Consider the following 18,525-nt stretch of genomic DNA (forward strand, 5'->3'; position numbering starts at 1 on the left):
TTCATCAGCGGATGTTGTTTTTTTTTTTCCTCCTGCAGATATCAAATACATTGTTCCAGTTTGAGTATCAATAAAATCTTGTCTTTATATCTACTGATTATGCACACTGAGACAGGAGAAGCGTTTATGGTATGGTTATAAATCCAACATAAGCAGCTCATAACTCCCGTATGTATAGGTAAGCTCATAACTATCGATGACAAATATGCACCTTGATGATTTATTCTCTTGTTTTGCACTGCTTCTGACTGAATCCTTCACCATTATGCCAGAAGACTTTAAGTAATAGCCATCTTTATGAAACGGCATTTTGTTGAAATCTTTGCAAATCATGTTACGATTGTGAAATAAGAATCTCCATGCATTTCATTCTTACAGAAGTTACAGTAATAAACGCTAAACTGTTTTGGGTTATTATCCCTAATCATGATCCTCTTTACTGGTCATTTTTTCTTCTGACAGGCTGAAAACATATCATGTCCTCTCCTTCTTATTGTTTGTGGAGACGACCAGCAGTGCCCATCGGAAAAATGTTTGACTAGGGTGGGTAAATTGCTCTAGATTTTACCTTGGAAAGAGATCCTCGAGTGGAATATTGACTTGGCAAAATTTTCTGTTATAAACTAGTGAGGTATTTTGTTGTTTTTTGTTAGGCGTGTATCCTTATGTATCATAAGTGCGCTAGCAGTGGCCTTTAAAGAACCGACACACATCTTTTTGTGTGTGTGTTTTGTTTTGTTTTGTTTTGTGTATGAGTGTTGGTTTTTTTTTTGTGGTGGGAGGAGTGGGGAATGTTTTTGTTCTTTGATCTTTGCTCTACAGTTGATCACCTGAGGAGATATATTTATTTCTAACTAAAATTAAGCTCCTCTTAAAAGAAAGATATCCTTAACCTTTGGTGAAATCGGTTAGATGTGACTCATACTTTAGTAACATAAAAAGACATATAACTGGCAGCTCATATTTGCTTCCCTTCTGAGTTTCCGAGGATTTCGTGTATTTTTGGTCGGACCATATAAAGCAGTATGTATATATAGTATAAGCAAACCAATAATTACCGAAAATGATAATGATATTCTGTTCGTAAAATTCGACACCAGCTGTTAACATTGATAAAAGCGAATTTCATTAGTTTACAATCAACCTTTGACGGTCCTTGTATGAGCTTTCGCCTACATAACTGTTTTCTGCTCACCTAATTGATTGTGAACTAATGAAATTTGCTTTCATCAGAGATTTACCAATCAGATGAACCTCTTCCAGAGCTTTATGAACTACAGAATCGAATATCAATTTCATGTATACAAAGACTAAGGCCCAATAGAACTGCTATATTTTCAAAGAAAAGACTCATCTGGGATTTCGATGCTAATTGTTATCTATAGGTAGCAAATCGACTAAGAAAAGCAAGAAAGGGTCACCTTTTGAGTATCACTCAACTACCTGGGGCCGGCCATTTGCTGTTGAGTCCTTTCTTGCCACTCTGCACCCATTCACGCCTGTACATGCCCGACTTCACAGAAGGTAAGAATTGGTTCACGGCGTGTTCCGATATTTCCCGAGGGCAATTAAGATTGAATGAACACTTGTAACTTAGTTTTGACAAATCGTAATTCTGAACAGGTGGACAAAGGTCTGGTACTCTACATGCTGTTCTTGACCCATTGAATGATAATGGAATGGAATGGAATAGAATATTAGACCACTGACTCTCACTGATGAGGTCCCTAGGTCGACTTCGCTATTAGCAGTAACAATTCATTCTACTCAATCGGAGGGTTATAATAGGGTAAAAGTAGCTTTAATTGTTGAACAGGGAACTCGCAAAATACAAAGACGTCTAATGTCATAAACAGTGATAAATAGTTCATAATATCATGCAACTTGTAAAGATGTCACACTTTTTTAAACAAACTAGATGCGCATGCGAGCAATTGAACGGAAACACTTTGCATATCGCCTCACTCATTTACAGTTACTTATGTGAATTGGGGAGGAGAGAGGACAGTGCATTGCAAGGCGCAGGAGACAGCTTGGAGAAAGTCTATCAACTTCTTCCGTCACCACCTTGGGCCAATGAAAATGCTGCGACATGACTGGATCGACGGGGGTCGAATGTAGTTTGATTTTCGAGTCTCCCAGCAGTGACGTCAGCCAAAGGTCCATTATCATGATGCCGGAGACAGCTTGGAGAAAGTCTATCAACTTCTTCCGTCACCACCTTGGGCCAATGAAAATGCTGCGACATGATTGGTTCGACGGAGGTCAAATGTAGGTTGATTTTCGAGTCCTCCCACATCGTCCCAGCAGTGAAGTCAGGCAAAGATCCATTATTATGATGCCGGATGACAATGCTTCCTAAGACTGCCACACATCACGAATACCTCTTGTACCTCTGGTCTGAAATAATCATGAAATACATGAAAAACTTTTGCTGTATGTAAAGTATTGCAGCGTCAAAATGTGAAGATGGCATAATGTACATTCAAAGCGTGGAGCTTATAAGCAAATTTTGACTATTAATTGCGAAATCTGGCAGCCAAATACACCCTAGTCTTATCTTTTCTTACAATGCGTGTAAGGATGGAATGACACATGTTGCTCGGGACTGGGTGTTATATTTTCTATGCATTCGATGCGAATTCTGCAATCCTGCACTATGATTTTACCTTTCTTCAGGTTCTTGAATAAAAGTATGTCGTAAACATGGCCAAAGGGCGTACCATCGTCCTTTCCTATGAAAACACACATCAAGTTTGCAAATGTCGATCAACCAGTATTACATTTGGCCCTGAGACATTTGCAGATGTTAATGCAACTATATAGAAAATAAAGATGAAAATACTTTGTGTAGATTGAGCCCCTTATGTTAGCATGTGTGATAAAATGGATGAGGCTTTGACCTTTTTATTTGTCGAGGTTATTCTTGGTTTGGTCAAGGCGTCGAACCACTTGTTCCTCTTTACTAAGATGTTTAAAGGGGTATCTGGCAATGTTCCGTCCATTATGCCTGGAGGTTCACTGCTAACACTGAAGTGGTTATCTAGTAATAACTAGACAGAATTATCATCATTATCATGACCATAATAATTTGTATCGTTAAGTATGATTTCAGTTTTTATTGTTTTCAATAATATTGCTGATACGGAATTGATGTCTACATCACAATTATGCCACTATGTATTTATATCATTTTTGTTCTTTGAAAAAAAAAAGTACTGCCAGTGAGGAAGCCCCCCTTGGTAAATACGTTTGAAATGCCACCATCTGCATCAATATTTATATTATAATCAGAAATGGCTCACAGTATAAATTGGGTTGATATTTCAGCATACAGTGAACTACCGTTATACGGAAGTCCTCGGGACCGGCAGCTTTCTTTCATTATATCGAAACGTCCTTATAACCGAACAAATAAACGATAAGAATTATAGAGCGGATAGTGTTGCGGCCTGAATATTTATTCCGTTGTATAACCGGAATTTCGTTATAACTGCGTTCGTTATAATGGGAGTGCACTATATATAGTATATCTGACAAAGATTTGAAAATTGTGCAACAAAGGGAATTTTACAACTCAACCATGTTAGAAACACTATTAGTTAAAAAAAAAACAGATACAAAAGCGAGGTTTCTCTGACCTGATGGGTTGATAACCATATGAACGCCGCATGTATTTATTAAGATACTGATCACACTATCAGCGTTTGTTAAGTGAAGATGTTTTTCATCAATATCTTTACCTATATTTCATTAATGACGACAGTAGACAATTTCTGTTCGTTGACATGCGCATTATAACAAATTGACTTCTATATCTGCAGGAAACTAGAAGATATAAGCAAATCTTACGTTACGTTAGTAGCATAATATATGTGCGGCTGAATTTGAATTCGTTAGATCATTATGTCACGCACAATGAGCCTTTTGGAGCACAGAAGAATTTCATAACCTTTTCCAGAGAATTCAGCTTGTTCAGTTAGACATCATTATAACAAGTTAATTTCACATCTATTCAGTGAAATAATATATTATGCAGATTTACGCTGTGTGCTTGAAATAATAGAAAATTGAGGCCATGCATATTAAAGAGGCATTTACATATTTATTTTTAGAGACTAAGTTTTGTCGCGTATTCCGCCTTTACATTCCTGTGTTTTATACGATCATGAAGAATGACAAATCAATGCACATTGCAAGCTTAATAAAACATACCTGTCTGTGTATATATGACATGCAAGGGCGAATGTCGTTCACAGGAAATGTTTTCCTTCAAAATAACAGGGACTAATGTTTTTTTTTTCGAACAAAGGCAATCGTTAACTTCTTTTATATCATCATAGTCTACCCACTAGGACCTGATCTGAGCGAAATCAGGCCAAACCCTCTTACATCTTGACAATAACTGTTGCAGTCATTTGGATGGAAACCAAGTACGAAACCCGTTGAATCGTTCGTGTAATCGTGTAGACGTTTTTTTTTTTTAATTCGTCCTTTAGAGAAAAAAAAGAAAGAAAATCGCACTAATATCATATGGTACGACATTTATCCTCCATTCGAATGACCGTCAACACAGATAAAGCGCTTGATTTTTAGCCTCGGGTGCAAATCTATTTGATTTCATGATGCACCACATTTGCATAAGTCCTTTGTATATACCGGCAAATTAACCATCATGCTTGAAGAAAAAAAAAGGGCAATGTCATCATGATTTTAAAAAAAAAAAGATAATCCACATCAATTCGTTTGATTATACAAAAGTCACATTGTACTCTATTTTTTTTTTTTGTATATGCATGTGGTATTCTATACTTTTGTCGGAAAAAGAATGCAATGAAATGAAATAAAGTTGACATACTGGTCCCGTCTTCAATGTTGGCTTATCTTGAAATTGTGTTGCATCTCATTCTAATTCCTCTTCCCCTGGTCGATCCTTTTCGCAATTTTCCCCCTCAGCTAGAAAGCGTTGAAGGTTGCCAAACTTGATCTGATGTTCTAACAATGCAAAGTTATGTCAGTATTATACATCGCCAGTGATGGATATCTACACATACATGAATCGACGTCTTGTCAACAAAGAGAGAAAAAAAAGAAGGGTATGAATGGTGCTTACCCTTTCGAAACGTCTCACTGAATACAACACGTACACATACGTCACTGATAACAATTAAACACGTGCATATATACGTGAAAAGGGGGCACAAAGGAATAAAAGTGCAAAACATTGTCCTTTCGTGTGTCTCATTACTCATCATTATTCTTATTATACCTAAATACATATAGCGTGGGGAAAAGCCCGGATATGCACGTGTAACATCCACTGCCCTACGCAGGATTTTAGGGGGGGGGTGGGGCAAGGAGGAAGGATGTTGGCAATGAACCACCCCCCCCCCCCCTCCAAACAATGTCCAGACTCCCGTGGCAGATTATTCGATCTACTGTATCTCATGCTAGGAGTCCACTGGGCCGGCGCCAGTTCGCGCCAGTTTGCGCCAATGCAATTTGCTGTGGCGCCTAGTGTCGCCAATAAGTTAGTCGAGCGGATATAGAGCAAATATAGGGTGAATCATGCACATTATGGTAAAAGCACCATACTTGGTACACATGTACATGATGCCAATACAAGTCATTTCTGATATGGAAGCCACTCTGATTCTGCCTGTGGCAGCCGTGGCGGCCATTTTGAAAAATGGCCGCCATGTGACATAGCAATGCTGTGTATTTTGGAAACTAGAAGTCCGATTGTCGTGATTCTTGTACCAAAGTATAGGTTTTCAGGGTCAAGGATTCCAATAAAATAATTTTTGAGAGGATAAAACCATGGCAACCTACTTATTAACGGCCATATTGAAAAACATGACTGCCGCTCTACATTCTATTCATATATCCGTAAAACCAAGTGATGCATCTTCACGATTCTGGTACAAAAATGTGTTTTTGAGGCTCAATTATATAAATGAATACATCTTTTCGTGTATACAACCATCACATCCTATGTTTTGGCTGCCATTTTAACCCTATAAAGCCCAAACTATTTTGACCCCTTCCAGGCCCAAAAGGGGGGCACATTGTGCCCCTCCCCCCCCCCCCCCATATGACTTCTTTATAATATGATGTATGACCGTCATATTTGGCACATGGGTAGAGCAACTCATACTCTACATGACCCAACTTTTGAAATTTCTCAAGGTCATCCACTGAGGGCGCTATTTACCAAAATATAAAGAAATACATTGGAAATACGCTAAAATCATGTTTTTTCTTTCTATTACTTTATCCCCAGTATATATGTTTTTGTTTTATATCAATCATTTTCATATCCTCCACAAAGGAAAAGCAAGTCAACCTTGACTATTAGTTATGGTTGTAATTTCTCAAGGTCAACATGTGGGGGCGCCATTCATTACAATATAAAGAAATATAATGAAACCCATGACATATTGCTCGGAATGGGTATATATATTGGTATCACATTTCATATTTCCAAAATATTGAATTTTGAGTTTGCAGATTGATGATATGATAAACAAATTATATTACAGGCGAAACTTTTGTGAAGATAACACAGAATAAAAGGGTAGTCTTTGAAAAATGCTGTATTTTCTATTATTTCTATTTTATCTATTGTGTGATGCCTATCTCATATGAAAAGTAAAGGAAATAAAAAGAAGACCATTTTGGGGTAATTCACAACCATAATTACGTCGCAATTGGTCCTTCAGCAAATTAGAGCCAAGAAAACCCCCATTTCAACCATTATTATATTGTTAACTGAAATTGGAACAGAAAATCATGTAAAATCTGACGAACATAGTTGTCAGTTTACGGTTGCCATGGCAACCAGCAGTATTGGACATAGCTAAATTATATATAAAAATGTTTGTAATAAGATTTTAGGAAAAGTCACCAAATTTGGTTGAAATTGGGTAAAGGATGTAGGCGTGGCAAACGAAAATATGGTAGGGGGCACAATGCCCCCTTGGGCTTTATAGGGTTAAAACATGGCCACTTCAATGTATACTGTACGTCTTTGAAACTAATTGGGGTCAATGATTTTAAACAAGTATTGTTGATGAATAGAGGTGACACATTTCGTTGTCATGTCCATTTTGATAAATATAACTGCCGCACTACGTAGAGGATGCTCAGACATACACACAAACACACACACACATTATAAACAGTGTGGCCTATATAGAATTAACGGAAACGTGAGTTTTCGCAAATATTTGCACATTTACATTACTTTGATGCCAAAATGAATGACATAGAGTTATAGAAAATTTATCTAGAAGAAGAATGATACCAAAATCATCCAATTTGGTTGAGTAGTTTTCATTCTACAGATTTTTTTTTTTTTTTAAAGACGGGTCGAACGTAAATTTCTTAGCTCAATTCAACAAATTTCAGCATCAGACAAAAGCCACTGCCTTGGGAAACTAACAAAGAATTGAGGCCGCACATCACAGTGTGGAATGCTTGAATAGGATTATGGTCCGTTACTGAGCTTGGATAAAAATGAAATAAGAAATCAATGATCAACAAAAACATGTCTAGAAAGAAAAGGACTTAACAAATTGGACAATTTCGTTTTGGTTTTGAAAAAAAAAAATATTCATTTCCATTTTCTGAGGGGCACCCACACTTGCCATATGTATTGTCCCGTTGACAAGAATCATTTACCTATTATTAGTAAATGAATCTCCTTTGTTGTTGCGGTGTTTAATTCTTTATTGTTCATTGATTGTTGTTGATTGACCCTACCTCTATCACATTCACTATTCAATTAGGTATTAAACATCACATCAGTACAATTGTTGCATACCTGGAATACTAAAGATAATTATGTTGAATATCAAAGGCAGAATAAATGGTGAGAATGGAATAGAAGACCCCCCCCCCCCCCCAATTTTGGATTCATAGACACGAGAGTACAATTAGTGTACTGTCATAGTTTCCAGCCCCAAAGACATGATTATTGCAGTCTTATAAGACCTTCTGATTTCTAAAGTTTGTCTTCAGTTCTTGTTCATTATTTCATAGTATGACCTTGTCAAAACTGTTACACAAATTTATAAGGAATCATAATGAAGGAATCGAATGAGCTCTGAAAATCCAAATCAATATTGTTCCTGATCATCCATTGATGAGTGGTGATGAATGTGAATGCATAGATGCAGGTGCGCTGTAGAAAACGTCTTCAGTATTTTCTACTGGTGCTGGTAAGTAAGATCGATTTACTGAATATTTTATTCTGCAGTTTTATCTTCCAATAATTATGAACCTAAAAGTTTCTACTTCTCTGAGGTTTTCCTTAAATTCATAAATAAGTATAACTTTTCCTGTAGTTTATATTTTGGATGGGCGCTGTTACATTATAAAATTGTGTTGAAATGCCCACTGTCCATTTACCTGTAGAAGTTGCTTTTGAATTATGAAACCTTAATCTTTATTCCATAAGAGAATGGCAAATGTATCAAATTATATTTGTATAATTTCTTTAGGGTTAGGGCAGGGTGAAATTCAGTTCAAGAGGCTAAAATCATTGATAAAAATCAATGCATAGAGCAACTATAACAAGTAATGTATTCAGAGTAGAACTACACACAGAAACAGATAATTTGATTTTACCTTGTTGTTGTTCTTTACAAATTAATGTACATAAAAAGGTAAGATTCACAATCACAATCATTTAAAGAAAATGTTTGTCACATTTCTAGAAAAAAAATGTACACATAAGTTTTTCTTTTTGCTTTACCTCTGTTAAGCACATTTACATAAAATATTATCTTTTTAATTAATTGGTAATTGGGTTCATTTGTAGGATAACATAGCTTCAAAAGTAAAGCTTAGTTGTTGTAGGTCCATGTTTCAACCGAGAAACCAGCTCCCAGGAAAGAAACAGATTGGACCAAGTGCATCATATGTCAAGATGATGACACAAAAAACCTATCATGCATAGCTTTGTCTAAAAGAAATGATGTTGGTATAGGATACAAAACTTTGGCAGAAGATATGATTTCTTTTCATGGGACCGATTCTTCACCAACTATGCTGCAAATGACAATTAGATATAAACCTATAAAGATGTATTATATAATACCTATTATATTTACTTTATCGTTTGATGTATAAGATTCAGTGTAGTTGTAAGTATCAGAACAGTCTGGTCAATCATGGATTTTATAGACATACATATTATAGTGTGTTTACATTTGATATAGCCTAAGTGACCCAAGAAGTTTCAGAAGTTTTCTCACACTTAGTGTCATGTTTCCAAAGAAAACAGATGTACTATTGGTTGGAAACTATGTTTTTTCATTAAATTGTGAAGGGACCAGAGAAAGCGAAAGTTTATATTTCTAGAAAATGTATTATCTTGATTAATATGTAGGCCTACTTCAGACATAAAATTGTGAAGATTATGTTTTTCATATACACTGCATGTACACACAGAAATCATGTATAGAGGAAGTTGAGCAATATTTTCCAAAATGCTTACATAGTTAACTATGCCCAGATGTTCCACATTAGAATACTAAAAATGAGTGAACAAGTAATTGTTGACCCCTAAAACAAACGTTTACACCAGAATAAATCCACATTGGGCATCCCGCTTTCATAACATGAACTGGAGGGAGGCCATATTTATTAAATGGCCGCCAAAACAAAGGATGTGATGAACCTATTCATCACATCATTATATTGAAAACCTTCACCCCAAAAATATGCTTTAACACTTGAATCGTGATTATGTATCTTTCGAGTTCGAAGATATACAATATTCATCATCCCTTGTATGGCAGCCATATTTATTAAAATGGCCGCCAAAACGTAGGATGAAACGAGTCATATTCATTTACTGTTGAATTTATCGGAATCCTTGACCCTGAAAACTTTTAAGTTCGTACCAGAGTCATGACTCTTTGTCCATACGTTTTAAGGATATGTTGTATCTAGCATGGTGGCAATATTTTTTTTCAAAATGGCCACCAATAAGTAGGTTGCCATGGTTTTATCCTCTCAAAAATTATTTCATTGGAATCCTTGACCATGAAAACCTATACTTTGGTACAAGAATCACGACAATCGGACTTATAGTTTCCAAAATACATAGTATTGCTATATCACATGTCGGCCATTTTGAAAAATGGCCGCCAATAAGTAGGTTGCCATGGTTTTATCCGCTCAAAAATTATTTTATTGGAATCCTTGACCATGAAAACCTATACTTTGGTACAAGAATCACGACAATCGGACTTACAGTTTCCAAAATACATAGTAATGCTATATCACATGGCGGCCATTTTGAAAAATGGCCGCCGCGGCCGTCAAAGGGAGAATCAGAGTGGCTTCCGACTAGCTTCCGAACGCACCTCTGAACGGACGTGTCATGCCTGCTCCTGCTCTGATTTGATACGGACACACGCCAAGTTCAAAGATTTGGCGGGAAACTTACAATCGGCTGCGGACCATCGGAACCCTCCTTCAATGCCCGGCCGACCCGAGCCCTGAGGATTTGTGCCATCAAACCCAACAAACTTGGGAGCCCAGGCCACTGCCAGCTGAAGCAATATAAAGTGGATTCTTCTTGCTGATTCTGCTGAGGCACTTGTGGAGAGAGTTATTGGTGGACGGACTTATACAGTTAAGATTCGGTTACTTAACCTCATTAGTTGAAGGCCAAGGTAAGCTTGTTATTGTTGGCAAACTCCTTCTGCACAATTCTACTAATAAAAGCCGTCACTAACAAAGTAAGCGACCTTTTTAGGCGGGAAAAAAATGAATCAAAAGTACATCTGAATATGTTTGCAGATGAAACCTCATCCAGCGGCGAAGAGGCCTACCATCAGGCCGCTATGGATGTGCGTAGTTCAATATCACCTAGACCTAGCAAGCATATTGAAATAGGAAAGGGAACAGAAGACAGCGAAGATGAAGACAATGGCTGGAGAGTAGAAAGGAGGAAGAGAAAAGTTAGACCTAGATCTAAATCCACAGTTGAGACTCAGGAGGAAAAAAGAATTAGAAAAGAAAGTGTGTGTAATGAGACAGATAGATCTACTTCTAAAATGGCAACTACAGAAACGGGACAAAATCAAAGATCAAATATGGCGGTAACCATAGTGGGATTAGGTGAGCAAAATGTTTGTCAGATCAGCCCCGTCAAACTAGTACAGCACCTACATAAACAAATCGGGGAAGTTGAAAAAATGTACAAAGTGAAAGAAAAGCGGGTACTGAAAATCGTATGTAAAGACAAAAAACAGATGAAGAAAGCCTTAGAAATGAGTGAGTTGGCAGGGGTATCTGTGAAAGTTGAAAGAATACAATCAAAAGTGGTGGGTAGCAAAGGAGTCATCCATAGAGTTGATGAGCAGATTACTGAAGAAGAGCTGCAAGAATTGTTGAAGGACCAAGGAGTCATGCAAGTAAAGCGTTTCAAAAAAAGGGTCGAAGGAGTACTAGGCCCCACACCTTCTGTGCTACTGTTTTTTGACACGCAACAAATGCCCGCATCTATCACCTTTTTGTATCAAACATACAGAGTGCATGAATACGTAGCTCCCCTCACACGATGTTTCCAATGCCAACAATTCGGACACGTAAAAAGCCAGTGTAGGGGGAAAATAAGATGTGTGAGATGTGGTGATAACCACCACTTTGAGGAATGTCAAACAAAGGACAACCCAAAGTGCTTTAGATGTAAAGAAAACCATTCAGCGGCTTACCAGGGCTGCATCTACTACAAAGAAGCTAAAGAGATACAGACGCTCAAACTTGAGAACAAGGTGTCGTACGCACAAGCTGCAAAACAATATAAGTCGCAGCAGTCTACTGAAATGAATCGACAGAGTGTGTCGAATACCCAACCCTCACAACAAGTAGAGACGACACAACAGGCCAGTGAAAAAAAGCGACAGAATTTACCCCAAGAGAATGAAAAAAAATAGGACCCCCCAAAGCACACAATCAAATACAGTTGAAAGTCCGCCTCTGAAACAGAGAATAATTATGGTACATCAAGGAACCCAAACGGAAAAAAGAGAACCTGCTGAGGAAAAAAAAGAGCAAACAGGGGAACCAGAACAACCAGCCACGTCATCTTTCAATGTCAATGTTGATTTTTTGTCATTTGTCACTTTCATCATCAATAATCTGGAGAAAGAAACAACTCATTCGAACAGAATTAGACTTGTGGTTGAAGCAGCCAAACGATGCTTAGATATACAAGATGTGTCACCCGAACTCATCCATGAACGTCTTCAATGAGTCAAAATACTCAAAGCGAACAGGATACTTCCCGTCGCACATATCATGTATTTAATATCCTTCAATGGAATGCCCAGAGCATGAATGCTCATGGAACAGAATTTTACAAAAAGTTGATAGAAGGTAAAGAACGGACAAATTTACCAGATATTATATGTATACAAGAGAGTTGGTTTACAGATTATAATGTTTTCAATATACCTGATTACAACTCTGTTATTAAGAACAGAGGTTCAGGAGGTAGAGGCGGTTTGGTGATTTATATTCATAAATCTATCATTTTTCAAGAGATACAAACCCCATCTTCTGAAGAGTATCAACGAATAGATGTATTTTCTTTTAATAGACCAGTATCAATTATAAATTATTATAATCCATGTAAAAAATTAGATATATGTAAATTGGAAGATATGATTCAAAATTGTTTTACCGATTTCATATTGTTCGGTGATTTCAATGCCCACAGCGTAGTGTGGGGTGGAAGAAAAGAGGACAGTAATGGAAAAGTGGTGGTTAAATTTTTAGAAAAGTATAATTTGGTTTTATTAAATGATGGATCAGCAACTAGACTGGACCCGCATACGGGTCTTTGGTCATGTTTAGATCTGACCATTGCTTCGCAAAAGTTTGCGCATGAATTAAATTGGAAAGTATTGGAAAGTAATTTTGGTAGTGATCATTTGGTTTTAAAATGCTCATTGATTCGAAAATATTCTAATGTAAAAGGAACAGGAATTAACGAAAAGGTATGGTCATTTAAAAATGTTGATTGGAATTTATATAAGAAAAGAATTGCTGATAAATGTTTGCATTTGGATATATTACACGTGATAGAAGATATGAATATTCAAGAAAAATATACTTTGATTGCAAGTTTGATTAATGAGGTAGCAGAAGAAAATATTAAAAAGGTATATATAGGTGGAAGAAAAGGAAAGGATCCAGCGCCATGGTGGACAGAGAAATGTGAACAGGTGATCAGAGAGAGAAATCGGTATAGAAATAGAGTAGGAAGGCATTATAAGACAGAAGATTTGGTAAAGTATAAAGAAAAGAAAGCGTATGCTCAGAAAGTTATAAGAGAAGAAAAGTATAAATACTGGCTCAAATACTGCCAGTCGTTTAATCGAATGACGGATGTGGGTAAAGTTTGGAAAAAAGTGAAAGGATTACAGAAAAGTAAGGAGAATACTTATGTTAGCAGTAATTTATTTGAGATGGATAAGATGGCACCGGTAATAGATATATTACAAAAAGCAAATCTTATTGCTAAGGCGTTTCAGTTGATCGAAACAAATGATACATGTAATTCAAAAGAAGAAGAAAAAAGGAAACATATTGAGAATGAAGTAATCAAAGTAAATTCATATGAGCAAGTTGATAGTCCTTTCAATGAGGAATTCACAATGAGAGAGTTAAAGAATGCGTTGAAAGAAATGAAAAATACAGCGGCAGGAAAAGATGGTATTAATGCTATCATGGTACAATCGCTACCTGAAATTATGTATAAATGTTTATTACAATTGTATAATGATGTATGGATTAAAGCAATTTTTCCAGTTGAATGGTATCAATGTATACAAATTCCTGTGTTGAAACCGGGAAAAGACCCCACGAATCCTACGTCATATCGCCCGATTACTTTAATCTCAGTGATGTGTAAGATCATGGAAAGAATGGCGAAAAACAGATTAGTATGGTATTTGGAGAGGAAGGATATATTAAATCCGTTTCAAGCGGGTTTTAGAAAAAATAGGAGTACTATGGACCAGTTGGTGAGATTAGAATCTGATGTACAAAAAGGAATGGCGAATAAAGAATATGTGGTTGTTGTGTTCTTAGATTTAACTAAGGCTTTCGATAAGATCTGGAGAAAAGGTTTACTTCAAAAGATTGAAGCGATTGGAATTAAAGATAGAATGTTAAGGTGGAGTGCTGCATTTTTGGGAAATAGACAATGTGTAGTAAAGTTAGATGGTGTATATTCTGAAGAATATGTGCTGAAAAGGGGGACTCCCCAAGGAAGTGTTATGAGTCCAGTTTTGTTTAATGTTATGCTGAGTGATTTAAAATTGAAAGAAAATAGTGTTAAATTATCAGTATATGCTGATGATATAGCGTTGTGGGGTATGAGTAGAAATTTATATTATTTGCAGAAGAAATTTCAAAGAGCAATTGACGAAATTATGTCATGGTGTAGAGACTGGAAGATAGATGTTTCAGCCGATAAATCAGCTGTGATGGTATTTACTAATAAACAGAAAAATAGTGTTAAATTATTTATTGAAGGATATGAAATTAAACAATATGTGGAATATAAGTTTTTAGGAATGTGGTTTGATCAGAAGTTAAACTGGAAAAAACATATTGATGTTATTAAAGACAAGGCTGTAAAGCGATTGAATTTGATGAGATGTGTTGCTGGTACACCATGGGGCAGTAACGGACAAATATTACTGACGGTATATAAAGGATTGATAAGATCAATTTTAGATTATGGATGTGAATTGTATGATGCTGCAAGTAGTAGCACAAAACGTAAACTTGATTGTATTCAATATCAGGCTTTGAGAATAGTTACTGGTGCAGTGCGTAAGACATCTCTTGAAGCTTTACAAGTAGAGTGTGGAGAGATGCCCTTAAAATTTCGCAGAAGTATATTTGTTGATAAGTATAGATTTTATTTAATGTCTTTTGAAAGGAAACGGCATTCTACAGTTGAAATATTACAGCCATGTTGGTATTACGATCGATTTCATTGGAAAACCGGTCAAGGCCCGCTTGTTATGAGGGCATGTACTTTGAATACAAAAGTTGAACAAATTTATGATTGTATATTAAAAGAACCGTACTGGTATTATGTACCTCCGAGAATATCATATTTTATTTTTGATAACATTAGGAAAAGAAGTGATACTGAGATAGAGGTAGCAAATTATGTAGAAGAAAGATTATTAATAAGATGGAAAGGGTATTTGAAAATATACACAGATGGATCAAGGCAAGACAATAACAATACTGGTGCTGCTTTTTATGTTGATCAGTATGACATAGGTAAAGTTTTTAGATTACCTTCAATATGTATTATGAGAGCAGAATTAACTGCAATTATAATGGCATTAGAATGGTTAGAGAGTTTTCGTAGTATTTCAGTTGTTATTTTAACTGATTCTCTAGCTGCGTTACAGGCGCTAGAAAATTTGTTCTCTATTACTAATGTTTTAGTTGTAGAAATTTTAGAGAAATTGAAATGTTTACAATTACAGGATATAGATGTACATTTTGAATGGATACCCTCTCATAGAGGAGTGAAAGGTAATGAAATAGCTGATAATTTAGCAAAAAGGGGGTCTTTTAAAGAAAATATAAATGTAGATATTGCTCATACGAGACAAGAACTTACCAAATATATGGTGTCGTATTATAGAAATATTTGGCAAACAGAATGGGAAACATCAGAGAGAGGAAGAGATTTCTTCGGAATACAGTCACAGATATCTAAGGGAATACACTTACAAGGAATGAGTAGAAAGGAAGAAGTGTTAGTACACCAAATTCGTCTGGGGAAATGTAGGTTGAATTATTATCTTTATGATATTAATTGTCACGAAAATGGATTATGTGATTCATGTCAAGTATCAGAAACAATAGAACATTATTTATTGGAATGTAAACGGTATAAAAATGAAAGAAAATTGATGCAAAAAATGCTGAAAATAAATGTATTGAATATTAGAAATATAATGAAGGTTAGTATAGAAGATAATTTTAGGGCTTTGTGTGTGTATTTGAATAATACAAAGCGTTTATAAAGATTTATTATTGTTATTGATATTGTTAGTATTTACTAGCAATACGCACACCTTGTGTGCTCGTATGTTTTGTTAAAAAATATACACACACAAAAGAGTATATTTATATGTATGTATATAGATGCACTGCACAAACTGCACTATTAACGGTGGAGGGAAATTGATCTCACACACTGCCACTTGACAGGTGAGCCGAAACCTAAAACAGAGTGAGTGTGACGTGGATCAACCGAACTGAGCTCATAGACTCTTTCATGGACTCCTACTATAGCATGGAGAAGACGTGACGCAGATAATCAGATTGATTGAAAAGCGCCAATAAACACCACCACCAACCAACCTTCTATATCAGAAATGACTTGTATTGGCATAATGTACATGTGTACCAAATATGGTGCTTTTACCATTAAGTGCATGGTTTTTTCTATATCCGCTGGACTAAAGGTGCTTAGTGGCGTGCAGTGGCTCAAACTGCCTCCCAACTGGCGCGCGGTGGCCCGTAACGGCGGCAAAAATTGAGTTTGGCGGCAAGAAAATTTCAAAATGTTTGAAATCTTCGTCGCGCCACTTTCAGCGCGAAGTGTCCACCAAGTGGCACCAAATGTCGCAAACAATCCGCCTATTGGAATCCACTGGAATGTTATGGCGCGCGCCACGTTGCGCCAATGAGATTTTGCGCCACGTGGCGCCACTTGGCGCTACAGAGGCGGATAGTCCGCGCCAAAGCGCTCCAAATCAACAGTGGCGCGAGCCAAACGGCACCTGATTGGTGACTATTTCGCGCCAAATACCACTTGGTTTCCGCCAAATACCACTTGGTTTCCGCCCAATACCACTTTGTTTCCGCCATTAGGCGCCACTTGCCGCCTATGGAAGCATGACTGCATCGCAGGACTTTCTCACACAACTTTCAGTATTCGACTCGACAACACCTCTGTAGACGCAGTTTTTCCTTCACAATTTTTACAAGATTTCACATAATTTTCAAAGAAGATGCCCCAAAAAGGCAACAAAGGCAGCAGCAAGGGGAAGAATGACAAACTTGAGCAGTCCAAGAAGAAGGACCCCCAACCCAAGAAGCTCAAATTGAGCTCCAGGCCCCCTGCAAGCAGCAAAGATGACGAAGAGGATGAAGATCTTCGCGTGGTGGCGCTGGCTCAAGCTGATAGAGGCTCCGCTCCAAGACCTGCTGCTACCCCTGTCCAAGATGTTGCTCCAGACCTTCCATCCCAGTTCACTGTTGTTGTAGATCAGGGCATGAGATTGATGGCCAACCCCACCCGCATCGATCCACACGAACTGGTACTTTGAATCTACGAGAGCCATTAGGACAACCGAGAGTTCTTGGGCTTCTGAATACGGATGTGCTTTCCATCCAAGGTTCCCAGACAACGAGGAAGATTCCATCTGATTTCAAAGTCACCTGCAACCTCAAGCCAGCCTTCATTGGTTGTGGGGATGGAGATGACTTTTGCAGCATACTCATCCATAGCTATTGCTCTGGCTACGTCAGGGACAAACTTCTGGATGGTTTCCTTGCCCACTCAGAAGTTGTAACCCAGCTCGGCATAGGTGGCCCCAGTGGCGAAATGGCGCAGGAAGACGCACAACTTGAGACCAGGGGGAGTGGCCTTCCTGAAGTGGGTGTCCTTCTGCAGATAGAGTGTAAGCCTGATCAACAGCTCATCAAACATCTCTGGGGACAACCTGGTGTAGTTCTTGAACTTCCTCTTGTCATTCTCCGTCAGCTCATTCATGAGTGTATGGTACTGTCCACGTTCGGCCCTCGGCTGAGGGTGGAGCATGAGTCTAAACCACCACTTGTGCTTCCTTTTCTTCTTACGAGGCTCTTCTTTTTCAAGATTGGCCACCATAAGTTGATAGGCAGTGGCCACCTCAACATCTCTCATGATCTTCTGATGGAGCAGCATCATCACTCCAACATTATCAAAAGCCTCGGACATATCGAAATTGTAAATAATAGTAGAGAATTTGTTCATACAGCAGCTGAGGAGGTTCTGAACCAGCTAGTCGATGGCCGATATAAGTCGGCAAGTAGCGCAAAGTGGCGGCAAGTTTAAACTAATTTTGCGACCGTTTGGCACAAACTGATCACTAAGTGGCGCAAAGTAGCCGTCCATCGGCGCAAATGGCGCCAACATGGTGAAATTTGGAATCAAATAGCCGTGTAATGGCGCGAACTGGCGCACCATTTTGAAACAAGGCAGGTGGCATTTGGCGCACGCCATATGACACCCAGTTTATCCCACTTGGCGACATACATTCCGAGCGAACATTAATTCGGCGCCACAGCGAGCCACTACGCGCCAATCACATAATCTTTGGCGCGAACTGGCACCAACTGGCGCCGGCCCAGTGGACTCCTAGCATTAGTCATATACCTGCTGAACACATCTGCTCCTCTTTAATGGGTCCAAAA

At 37.7% G+C, this 18,525-nt stretch overlaps 1 protein-coding gene across 1 annotated transcript; it reads left to right on the forward strand.

Moving 5' to 3' along the window:
* Positions 1-11,111: 11,111 nt before the first annotated feature.
* On the forward strand, positions 11,112-11,954 carry LOC139735198 (uncharacterized). Its single transcript, XM_071645957.1, has one exon. The coding sequence runs from the start codon at positions 11,112-11,114 to the stop codon at positions 11,952-11,954; it is 843 nt and encodes a 280-aa protein (XP_071502058.1).
* Positions 11,955-18,525: the final 6,571 nt, after the last annotated feature.

Source organism: Diadema antillarum, unplaced genomic scaffold (assembly GCF_040938485.1).
Source record: "Diadema antillarum isolate AM-2024a unplaced genomic scaffold, OU_Dant_1.0 seq00000565_RagTag, whole genome shotgun sequence".
NCBI classification, from domain to species: Eukaryota; Metazoa; Echinodermata; class Echinoidea; order Diadematoida; family Diadematidae; genus Diadema; species Diadema antillarum.